The sequence below is a fragment of the Stomoxys calcitrans genome, chromosome 1 (assembly GCF_963082655.1).
Source record: "Stomoxys calcitrans chromosome 1, idStoCalc2.1, whole genome shotgun sequence".
In the NCBI taxonomy this organism is placed as follows: Eukaryota; Metazoa; Arthropoda; class Insecta; order Diptera; family Muscidae; genus Stomoxys; species Stomoxys calcitrans.
The window spans coordinates 205,946,013-205,959,228 of record NC_081552.1 but is presented as its reverse complement, the minus strand read 5'-3'; the positions used below and the strand labels follow the sequence as shown (position 1 = coordinate 205,959,228).

Genomic DNA, 13,216 nt, shown 5'->3' with positions numbered 1-13,216 from the left:
CAAGGCTACGAAGTCTGACCGGAGACTTTAATTTGGTACCACGGGTGTTAGGAGCCCCTGGAACTTCGGTTCCAGCCTGACAATGATGAGGCCCCAGTGGGGAGCAACGGGGTGGCTGTGGTTTGTACCCAAATCGCGGGTAGGGCATAAGCTCGTGGTGGAGTTGCGTTTTCAACCGGGTGCAGTGACCCATAGATCGGAATGAGTTTTAGGTAGTGCTCCGCCCCTAACCAAGGAGATGAACACGTTCAAATACGTGGGATCAAATTGGTACTCATGTGTGGGTTACCTCATGTGGGGGCGTTGGTAGACGCATTGTATTCACCCTTGGGCGTCGCAGGTTTGGGCCGTGATGGCAAGCATCTGCGTTAAACACGACATTCGTATCACACCTGTCTCCTTGAAAGGAGAGAATGTCCCATTTTCTGAAAACGTAAAATACCTGGGTATATTGCTGAAAAGAAAATTTAACTTCAAATCAAGCATTTTGGAAAAGACAAGAAAGGCAACTCTTGCCCTATTCACCTGCAAAAGAGCCATTGGCAAAGGTTGGGGTTTTAGACCGCGTGTCATACATTGGGTATATACTGCAGTTGTCAGATCTATAATGCTATTGTATATGGTGTTGTGGTCTGGTGGACGGTGCTTCTAAAGTGTTGGGGGTGTGAACATTCTTATTTGGCCTATTCTAGACTTGAAGAGGTCTAACAAATCAACCATTTTGGAAAGGACATGAATGGCAACTCTTGCCCTATTCACCTGCAAGAGAGCCATTGGCAAAAGTTGGGGGTTTAGACCGCGCGTTCTACATTGGGTATATACTGCAGTTGTCAGATCTATAATGCTATATGGTGTTGTGGTCTGGTGGACGGTACTTCAAAAGTGTTGTGGGGGGTGTGAACATTCTTAAGTGGCCTATTCTAGACTTGAAGAGGTCTAACACTTTGCTGTCGCGGGCTAAAACAGAGGTCTCGGTCTTGGTGTCCTTCATGACAGGTCACTGTCTGACCGGCAAACATGCTGACATACTGAAGGTTGCAAGTTGAGACTACAGTAGAAGCTGTGAGGACTTTGAGGACGAAAGACTATAGACCATCTGCTGTGTGTGTGTCCCGCATTGGCAGTCAGAAGGAGTTCCATTTCCATCTGACTTCTTCCGGATGTAAACATTCGCAAATTGTTGGGTTTTTTAATTCTGAAGCTGAATGGTTCAACGGTAAAATTTTCCTTCTCCTTTTCCTGTGGTATGACATTGGCCGCAAACTAACAGTACTTCTCATGGTCAAACGTCAAGAATCGTCTGTGTTTGCCTTAATTTTAAGATGAATTGCTAATACTCAAGCACTTAACATAAGAACCATTTTAAAAACTATAAAACTTAACAAAGCTTTCAGCTTGTGATTGAATTGCGATTGTTACTCGTTTAAATGGATCAACCTTAACCCTGTAACAGCAATTGCCTTGTTGTTCTAGTACTCGTATAAGGCACAACCCATATACATACATGGATCAGATTTATTGTTTATTTTGTAGTTGTTATCTTTGCCATTTTATTTAAGCGTGATTTGATTTTTTTTTATTTTCATTACAGAAAAGTTGCACAAAGTGTAGGAGATATTATTGTACAATTGGACGTATTCGACGAGCAGAGAGAATGCGACGAAGCCCAAAGCCTACAAGGCCCAAATGGCATCAACCTAAACTCACATCTTGACGTCTTCTATGCGATATTAAGACAGGTAAGAACCTTTCCCCCAGCCCACACTGCACACTGCTAGACCCACCCCAATTTTCCACCCAGACATTTTGATTTCGCAGATCAGGGAATCAAATTTAGTCCAAACGAATCATTTCATTCGCATTAAAAGTAACAAGTGTCACTGCTGTTGATATATTGAATGGTCGCTTAGGTTGGTTGGAGACTTGCAGTAATTTGCTGGCTCGTTAGGTATGGAAATAAGGTAAACTGTTGATTGGTTGTTAATAGCAAAACAAAATAAAAACAAACTCTCGACCGACCATCGAGCCAGTCGTCCAACAACAATTAAAGCGACTTGCAATTTATTTACCATATTAGTGCATAATTTGTCAAGGTTGTTTGTAACAACAATTTGTGCTGCTGCTGCTGCTGCTGCCTCTGCTTCTCCAAGTAGTCACTGAATTTGTTCTGGATGCAGGCAATGCTGTTGTTTTATTGGCAACAATAACAACCACAGCGAAACGTAAAACAACTGCAACAACATTGGCGACGACCAACAGGCATTTCACACTCATATGCACTCGTTTATAACCTGCAGCTTTTGTTAGCATTTCATTTTTGACATTAGAAATTTTAAATGGAGACTTACACTACATTTCAAAAGTATGCACAAAATAAATATGAATTTTATGGGCCCCAGACCTATAATCGGCAGATAGCCCTATAGAGTAGCTATGTATAAATAAGGCCCGATTTGGACCATATCGATGCCTTATGAAACTCACTGTTCCATATCTCAAATTTATCGCATACAATCAGCGCCCATCTGATGAGCCTTATATGTCAAAACGGGTGGTCGGTCTATACGAGAACTATGTTCGAAAATTGGGCAGATATGCATGTATTGGGTTGCCTAAAAAGTAATTGCGGATTCTTTAAAAGAAAGTAAATGCATTTTTAATAAAACTTAGAATGAACTTTAATCAAATATACTTTTTTTACACTTTTTTTCTAAAGCAAGCTAAAAGTAACAGCTGATAACTGACAGAAGAAAGAATGCAATTACAGAGTCATAAGCTGTGAAAAAATTTGTCAAAGCCGACTATATGAAAAATCCGCAATTACTTTTTGGGCAACCCAATATAACAAGTAAAAGCGTGCTAAGTTCGGCCGGGCTGAATCTTATATACCCTCCACCACAGATCGCATTTGTCGAGTTCTTTTCCCGGCATCTCTTCTTAGGCAAAAAAAGGACATAGGAAGAGATTTGCTCTGCTATTAGAGCGATATCAAGATATGGTCCGGTTTGGACCACAATTAAATTATATGTGTGAGACCTGTGTAAAATGTCAGCCAATTCGAATTGGGGGCTCAAGAAGTAAAATAGAGAGATTGATTTATATGGGATCTTTATCAGGCTATAGACCGATTCAGACCATATTAAACACGTATGTTGATGGTCATGAGAGGATCCGTCGTACAAAATTTCAGGCAAATCGGATAATAATTCCGACCTCTAGAGGCAGATCGCCGATCGGTTTAGATGGCAGCTATATCAGGTTATGAACCGATTTGAACCTTATATGACACAGTTGTTGAAAGTAAGAATAAAATACGTCATGCAAAATTTCAGCCAAATCCGATAGGAATTGCGCCCTCTAGAAGCTCAAGAAGTCAAGTCCCCAGATCTGTTCATATGACAGCTATATCAGGTTATGAACCGATTTGAACCATACTTGGCACAGTTGTTGGATATCATAACAAAACACGTCGTGCAAAATTTCATTCCAATCGGATAAGAATTGCACAATCTAGAGGCTCAAGAAGTCAAGACCCAAGATCGGTTTATATGGCAGCTATATCAGGTTATGGACCGATTTGAACCCTACTTGGCACAGTTGTTGGATATCATAACAAAACACGTCGTGCAAAATTTCATTCCAATCGGATAAGAATTGCGCCCTCTAGAAGCTCAAGAAGTCAAGTCCCCAGATCTGTTCATATGACAGCTATATCAGGTTATGAACCGATTTGAACCCTACTTGGCACAGTTGATGGATATCATAACAAAACACGTCGTTCAAAATTTCATTCCAATCGGATAAGAATCGCGCACTCGAGAGGCTCAAGAAGTCAAGACCCAAGATCGGTTTATATGGCAGCTATATCAAAACATGGACCGATATGGCCCATTTACAATACCAACCGGCTTACACTAATAAGAAGTATTGCAATATTTCAAGCGGCTAGCTTTACTCCTTCGGATGTTAGCGTGCTTTCGACAGACAGACGGACGGACATGGCTAGATCGACATAAAATGTCGCGACGATCAAGAATATATGTAATTTATGGTGTTTCAGACGAATATTTCGAGTAGTTACAAACAGAATGACGAAATTAGTATACCCCCCATCCTATGGTGGAGGGTATAAAAAATGGTATTTTTATACCCACCACCATAGGATAGGGGTATACTAAACTAGTCATTCCGTTTGTAACACCTCGATATATTCGTCTAAAACCCTATCTTATATATAAAATTGTTTGTTTGTATGTTTGATCCGTATAGACTCAAAAACGGCTGAACCGATTACTTTAAAATTTTCGTATGATATCGGGAGGGGGCGGACCCTCCCCTTTACCCCAAAAGTACTACCCAAAAATAAAAGTGGACCGATCGGCACAATATGCGGTTCAAATGAAAGGTATTAAAGAGTAGAGTACGAATTTCATAATAAAAGTTGGTTCCAAGTACCTGGGGGGCCGCCCAAGCCCCAAAACCTTTTAAAATCAGTTTATATGACGATCATGACAATATGAGACTTAAATGAAAGGTATTCGGGAGTAGATTACGAATATGGCCAACAAGTAGGAATAGACTTTATAATTTATTGAAAACGGAAGGGGGCGGACACTCCACCGTTACCCCAAAAACACGACCCAAAATCAAAAGTGGACCGATAAGGACAATATGGGTATCAAATGAAATGTATGCGGGGGTAGATAACGAATCAGGAATACAAATTCATGTCGAAGTATAGGAAGTCACCCGGAAATATGGGACTTGGTTTGTTTCTTACGTGTAGATTGAAAAACGGCAAAACCGATTTTCTCGAAATTTTCCTATATTGTGTTGGTTGGTCTGGAAGGAAACATAGGCTGTATAATTTTTCGGTATCGGAAGGGGGACGGACCCTCCCCCTTATGTCAAAAACACAACCCAAAGTCAGCAGTGGACCGATCGGGTCAATATAGGTATAAAATGAAAGGTATTGGAGAGTATAATACGAATATGGTAATAAAATTTGAGTCTAAGTACCCTTCGGTCCGCCCAATCCTAAAACTCCCCCAAACAGACATATTGGACGTTCATTTCAATATGGGGCTCAAATGAAAGGTATTCGGGAGTAGATTTCAAATCTGTCATACAAAATCAGATCAAAGTATTGGGGGTCACGTCACCACTCAAAACGCCATTAGACCCATTATGACTATGATACATGGCTGAACCGATTTTCTTAAAATTTTCACAGATTGTGTACGTTTGTCTGAAAGGAAACATAGGCCATATAATTTTCAGATATCGGGTGGAGGCGGAGACTCCTTCTTACCCCCAAAATTCCACCCATATCCGAAAGCGGTCCAATGGGCACAATAAGTGTATCAAATGAAAGGTATTGGAGACCAGAAAACGAAAATGGAATGGTGGGCGATCCCCCCCCTCAACCCCAAAACTCCTCTAAACAGTTATTCATGTCAATATGTGACTCAAATGAAATGTTTTAGGCAGTAGATTACAAATATGGCATAAAACATTAGATGCAAGTAATGGGAGGTCGCCCACCGCCAAATGGTCATATTAACCGACCATGGCTATATGGGACTCAAATCAAAAATATTAGGGAGTAGATTGCGAATATGACATTAAAACTTGCGTTCAAGTCTAGGTGGCGCTTTTCCTCTTAAAGATACGTCAAATGGGTTATTTAACTTATTATGATAACATGGGACTCAAATGAAAGGTATTTGAGAGTAGAAAACGGATTTGATATCCAGTTTTGGAGCCAAGTGTTTTGGGGTACGCCCTAAAGCACCCCCTAAACTTAACTTCATTTCCGTTGGGAGCAAAGAACGAATTTGATATCTATTTTTAGTGCAAAGTGCCAGTGGCCGCCCCAAGCCCAAAACACCCTCCAAACGGTTCATATTTACCGGAAATGGTAATATGGGGCTAAAATTAAAGGGATTTGGAAGTGCTGTACGAATTTGATATTCATATTTGAGTCGAAATGTCTGAGGTGCCATCCCTCCCCTAATGAAAACATTATCCTAAGGAAGAACATTACCACCAGGAACCGAGAAGGGACAAATTCTCACACATCAATGAGTGCTTTCCGATTCAAGTTTGAACTCAATGATACGGGACCTTTTTTTATAGCCGAGTCCGAACGGCGTCCCGCAGTGGGAAAAAGTTTTTGAATGACCATGCATTGCATTGTACCTCGCAAATGTCGCCAGCATTAAGAGGGGATAAACACCGCTTTGTCCGATGTTCTCGCCAGGATTCGAACGCGTTTAGCGTCGTAGGCTACAATGGCACGAATTCGATATCCGCATTCAGGACGATGTGTCCCCATCCTAAAAATATATTAAAGAGTTAAAGAAGGCTCAGAGGAGCGGGCCTGGATCGCCTATTAAGGTATATTTATCATTGATCGTTTCGACGTTCTGAGTCCATCTGCCGAAATCACGATATCGGTCAAACGTTTAAAGCTAGTCGCTTGAAATTTAGCTCCCATATAAACCGATCTCCCGATTTGACTTCTTGAGCCCCTGGAAGCCGCAATTTTTGTCCGATTTGGCTGAAATTTTGCATGTAATGTTTTGTTATTACTTTCAAACCCTGTGCCAAGTACGGTTCAGATCGGTCTATAACTATATATATATAGCTCCCATATAAACCGATCGCCCGATATGACTTCTTGAGCCCTTACAAGCCGAAATTTTTGTCCGATTTGGCTGAAATTTTCCATGTAGTGTTCTGTTACGACTTGTAACAAGTGTGTCATGTACGTTCTGAATCGGTTTATAACCTAATATAGTTCTCATATAAGCCGATCTCCAGATTTGACTTCATGAGCCCCTGGAAGCCATCGGTTTATAACTTGCTATAGCTCCCATATAAACCGATCTCCAGATTTGATTTCTTGAGCCCCTGGAAGGCGCAATATTTTTCCGATTTGGCTAAAATTTTGCAAATGGCGTTCTGTTGTGACTCCCAACAAGTGTGCCAAGAACGGTTCGAATCGGTCTATAACCTGATATAGCTCCCATTGACTTCTTGAGATCTTACAAGCTACAATTTTTGTCCGATTTTGCTGAAATTTTGTAATAGTGTTCTGTTATGACTTCTAACAAGTTTGCCAAGTACGGTCCCAATCGCTCTATAATCTGATATAGCTCCCATATAAACCGATCTCCCGATTTGACTTCTTGAACCTCTGGAAGCTGAAATTTTTGTATGATTTAGCTGAAATTTTGTTTGTAGTGTTCTGTTATGACTTTCAACAACTGTGACAAGTACGGTTCACATTGATGTATAACCAGATATAGCTCCCATATAACCCGATCTCCCGATTTGACTTCTTGAGCCTTTACAAGCCGCAATTTTTGTCCGATTTGGCTGAAGTTTTGCATGTAGTGTTCTGTTATGACTTCCAACAAGTGTGATGAGTACGGTTCCAATCGGTCTATAACCTGGTATAGCACCCATATAAGCCGATCTTCCGATTTGACTTCTTAAGCCCTTGCAAGCCGCAAGTTATGTCCGATTTGACTGAAATTTTGCGTGTGGTGTAGAATAAGATTATGCACTTCGACTAATTTTATGTTGTTGAATTTTTAGCAGAATCCGTGGTGTTGGGTTCCCAAGATTCGGCCCGGCCGAACTAAGCACGTTTTTACTTGTTAGTATTCCAAATTTTAGGGATAAATACCCAAAATCGGGAGATTGATCAATATAGCACCTGTATGATCCAACCTGGGCTATATGCGATACAAAGATACATACATAGGATCTAAGAAAACTTCTTGTTTCAAATTTCATCTGAATTGAGGAATAAGTGAAGGAATTGAGGAATAAGTGAAGATCCATATGGCAGGTATATCCAAATAAAGTCCAGTTTGTTATTATCAAGAACTTAACGTACATATGAACAATAAAGCAATAAGTGAAACAGTTCGACATAATTTTTGCATTTTTTAAGGCTATATCGTAATTACAATAGACGTGCTGATAAAAAGGCACACGAACATCATTAAATCGCCTCATCTCTTAAATTTCTGTCAACAATAGCACTCGTATGTCAAAACGTTCTGAGTACGTATAACTTCGAAAATGTCAAGCTTTACGTTAGAGCTGTCAGTTGGCAGATTGCAACACAAGTGCAGTCCGATCCCGAAATATAAATGGCAACCCCCGTATACATTGAAAGTTACCCCATCCTTTGGTGGGTATAATAAAAATCGTACTATTCATACGATCCCTCCCGCTGGTAAAAAGTTAACCATTTTACCTTTGGCATTTTTATACCCTCCACCATAAGATGGGGGGTATACTAATTTCATCATTCTGATTGTAACTACTCGAAATATTCGTCTGAGACCCCATAAAGTATATATATTCTTGATCGTCGTGAAATTTTATGTTGATCTAGCCTTGTCCGTCCGTCTGTCTGTCGAAAGTTCACGCTAACTTCCGAAGGAGTAAAGCTAGCCGCTTGAAATTTTGCACAAATACTTCTTATTAGTGTAGGTCGGTTGGCATTGTAAATGGGCCATATCGGTCCATGTTTTGATATAGCTGCCATATAAACCGATCTTGGGTCTTGACTTCTTGAGCCTCTAGAGTGCGCACTTCTTATCCGATTGGGATGAAATTTTGCACGACGTGTTTTGTTATGACATCCAACAACTGTGCCAAGTATAGTTCAAATCGGTCCATAACCTGATATAGCTGCCATATAAACCGATCTTGGGTCTTGACTTCTTGAGCCTCTAGAGTGTGCAATTCTTATCCGATTGGAATGAAATTTTGCACGACGTGTTTTGTTATGATATCCAACAACTGTGCCAAGTATGGCTCAAATCCGTCCATAACCTGATATAGCTGTCATATAAACCGATCTTGGGTCTTGACTTCTTGAGCCTCTAGAGGGTGCAATTCTAATCCAATTTGAATGAATTTTGGCACGTAGTATTTTGTTATGATATCCAACAACTGTGCCAAATATGGTTCAAATCGGTTCATAACCTGATATAGCTGCCATATAAACCGATCTGGGGTCTTGACTTCTTGAGCCTCTAGAGGTCGCAATTATTATCCGATTTGCCTGAATTCTTACGACGGATTCTCTCATGACCATTAACATACGTGTTTATTATGGTCTGAATCGGTATATAGCCCGATACAGCTCCCATATAAATCGATCTCTCTATTTTACTTCTTGAGCCCACAAAGGGCGCAATTCTTATTCGAATTGGTTGACATTTTACACAGGTCTCCAACATATAATTTAATTGTGGTCCAAACCGGACCATATCTTGATATCGCTCTAATAGCAGAGCAAATCTTTTCTTATATCCTTTTTTTGCCTAAAAAGAGATGCCGGGAAAAGAACTCGACAAATGCGATCCATGGTGGAGGGTATATAAGATTCGGCCCGGCCGAACTTAGCACGCTTTTAATTGTTTTTTTTTTATTGTTTTTCCAAGAGTTCTTAAAATTGTTACTTTTACCAAAAATTGTCTCTTAATTTCTCACAGGCTGTACCTCTTTAATGAGACTTCTTTATAATATCATAATAGAATATTCATTACGACATCTGGACACTCCTTTTATGCAAGTACTGTAACTATTTTACTACAAGCCATATTTCTATAACACACTTTAATTTATGACGCACATTTAAATTTCATGCATGAGTGTCTTGGGGTGGACAATATCTATTTCAAAATTAATTTACTAAGAATATGAATTCTGAATGCATATGTAAAAGATATGAACGAGTACATGTGGCTGGTGACAAACAGGTTTCCTCACACAGCTTTTATTCGGTAAAATGACATTTTCCCAGAAAAGGTTAATTTTCGTTATAAAGAAAGAACTCTGCGAGAAAGGGGAAAGCTCCCAAACCTGTCACGGGATAGGTCCTCTGGTAATAGGGACCGGTCCCTGTTCCCGTCCCCTTACATGGAAAAAATCTATCAATTTTATAAGGGCTTGTCGCTCGAGGTGACGAATTGCCACCATTCTAACGCCGTAGGATAGGTCCTGGGACAGTTTGAAAAGGATGAGTATACTTTACAAGTATTTTTAAGGGAGATCACATTAAGCAATCTTTAACAATAATTAAGCTACCTTTGCAAAATAATTAAGAATTATAAGTTATGAAAGTCGAAACTTTACATTCCCTGTAGGATATGCCCTGTGATAGATAACTAATTCTCCAGTTTAGGACCGGTATATTTGGGGCAATTGACTACACATTTTCCGTAGGGGAGTAACAGCGCGCAAAGTTCAGCCGTGGCAAATCTTACAAACCGTCTACCATGGATCACATTTGTCGAGTTCTTTTCCCGGTATCTCCTTTTAGGCAAACTATGTATAAAAGAAAAGAATTGCTATGCTATAGGAGCTTAATCCAGTTATAATCCGATTCCGACCATAATTGAATTGAATGTTGGATGTCATAGTAAAAGTCATTGCGTTACATTTCAGCCAATTCGAATAAGAATTGCGCCCTTTAGGGGCTCAAGAAATAAAATTGGGAGATGTATCAGACTATAGAACGATTCAGACCCTTTTTCAGAGAAGCCGTTGTTTAAAAAATGCCAGCCGAATCGGACAATTATAACGCCCTCTAGTGGCTCAAGAAGTCAAGATCCAAGATCGGTTTATATGGCAGCTATATCAGGTTATGGGCCGATTTGAACCATACTTGGCACAATTATTGGAAGTCATAACAAATTGCGCTCTCTAGGGGCTCAAGAAATCAAGACCCCAGATCGGTTTATATAACAACTATATCAGGTTATGGACCGATTCGAACCATACTTAGAACAGTTGTTGGAAATCATAACAAAACACCTCATGCAAATATCAGCCAAATCGGATAATAATTGCGCCTTCTAGTGGCTCAAGAAGTCAAGATCCCAGATCGGTTTATATAACAGCTATATCAGGTTATGTACCGATTTAAAGCATATTTGGCACAGTTGTTGTAATTCATGATAAAACACTTTATGCAAAACTTCAGCCAAATCGGATAAGAATTGTGCCCTCTAGTGGCTCAAGAAGTCAAGATCCCAGATCGGTTTATATAACAGCTATATCAGGTTATGCACCGATTTAAAGCATATTTGGCACAGTTGTTGGAATTCATAGTAAAACACTTCATGCAAAACTTCAGCCAAATCTGATAAGAATTCCGCCCTCTAGAGGCTCAAGATCAGAAGATCCCTGAACGGTTTAGCTATATTGGGTTACCGACCGATTTCAACCATATTTAGAACAGTAGTTGGAAATCATAACAAAACACCTCATGCAAAATTTCAGCCAAATCGGATAATTATTGCGCCCTCTAGTGACTCAAGATGTCAAGATCCAAGATCGGTTTATATGGCAGCTATATCTGTTTAGAAACCGATTTTAACCATACATATAGCAAATTGCAAATTTTGCCCATGAATATTCCATTAAGGAACAGGGGCAAACTTCTCACATATCAATGAGTGCAGTCCGTTTCAAATTTAAGCTCAATGATAAGGAGCCTCCTTTTTATAGCCGGGTCCGCCGTTCGCAGGTGCCACATCTCTTTTTGGAGAGAAGTTTTTTATGGCATAGTAAAAATGTTGCCAGCATTAGGATGGGGAAACCACTGCTAACAAATTTGAACATTCCACTAAGGAACAGGGGCAAACTTCTCACATATCTATGAGTGCAGTCCTATTCAAGTTTAAGCTCAATGATAAGGGGCCTGCTTTTTATAGCCGAGTACGTAAGGCGTGCCCCAGTGCGACACCTCTTTGGAGAGAAGTTTTACATGGCATAGTACCTCACAAATGTTGCCAGCATTAGGAGGGGAAAACCACCGCTGAACATTTTTTCTGATGGTCTCGCCAGGATTCGAACCAAGGCGTTCAGCGTCATAGGCGGACATGCTAACGTCTGCACTACGGTGGTGACACAGATAAAATGTCTGTCATTACACAAAAATACATAACATCTAATATGGTTGAAATGTCTTTTAACCAAAGACGAAACGCGTTCCATAGTGGTTGGTTTTCCTTTTCCATTTGCATCTCCCATCGTCCAGCTAGTCTCGAAAGAGAAACAAACTCAGATTTTTTTCTGCGACAATTACACTACTTCCATGGTGCACATGATTCTGTGCATCTGCTGGATATTGTATTGATGGCTTCGAACGTTAGACAACTGCAAAGGCTCTCATTGTTGCTCCGTGTGCCCAGGTTCGAATCCCGGCCGGGCTCTGCCGAATTATTTTAGTTGGAGGACATAGTTTTGTTCTACATACCAAACTTCTGTCGACCTGGCAAAAATTAAAGTTTCTAGGAACCGAACAAGAATAATCCAGAAACCGATTTCCATGGCAACTATATCAAGTCACACACCGATTTGGACCCTACTTGGTACAGTTGTTGGAAGTCGTAACAGAACAAAATCTGCAAAATTTTAGTCAAATCGGAAAAAAATTGTGGCTTCCAGCGGCTCAAGAAGCGAAATCGGTAGATCGGTTTATTTGGCAGCTATATCAGGTTATACGCCAATTCGTACCATACTTGGCACAGTTATTGGAAGTCATAACAGAAACTATGTTCAAAATTTAAGCCAAATCAGACAAAAATTGCGGCTTGTAAGGGCTCAAGAAATCAAATCGGGCGATCGGTTTATAGAGGAGCTATATCAGGTTATAAACCGATTTGGACCGTACACAATAGTTGGAACTCATAGCAGAACACGGTATGCAAAAATTTTGCAAAATCGGACAAAACTTGTGGCATCCAGAGGCTCAAGAAGTCAAATCGGAAGATTGTTTTATAGGGGAGCTATTAAAGGTTCTTGACCCATTTAGACCGAACTTGGCGCAGTTGTAGGAAGTCATAGCAGAACACTACATGCAAAATTTCAGCCAAGAAGTCAGTTCGGGAGATCGTTTTATAGGGGATCTATATCACATTATAAACCGATTTGGCCCGTACTTGGCACTGTTGTTGGAAGTCGTAACGGAACATTGCGTCCAAAATTTCATCCAAATCGGACAAGTATTGCGGTTTCCCGGGGCTCAAGAAGTCAAATCGGGTGATCGGTTTATATGAGAGCTATATCAGGCTATAGACCAATTCGGACTTGACACAGTTGTTGGAAGTCTTAACAAAACACTACATGCAAAATTTCAGCCAAATCGTACAAAAATTGCTGCTTCTAGGAGCTCAAG

At 40.2% G+C, this 13,216-nt stretch overlaps 1 protein-coding gene across 1 annotated transcript in view; it reads left to right on the top strand.

Moving 5' to 3' along the window:
• LOC106092838 (formin-J) overlaps nucleotides 1–13,216 on the top strand; it is a 331,170-nt gene that overhangs the window by 297,563 nt on the left and 20,391 nt on the right. Inside the window, exon 6 of the mRNA XM_059370751.1 lies at nucleotides 1,592–1,739. Coding sequence (XP_059226734.1) covers nucleotides 1,592–1,739 — 148 coding nt within the window. The remainder of the gene's footprint in view (nucleotides 1–1,591; nucleotides 1,740–13,216) is intronic.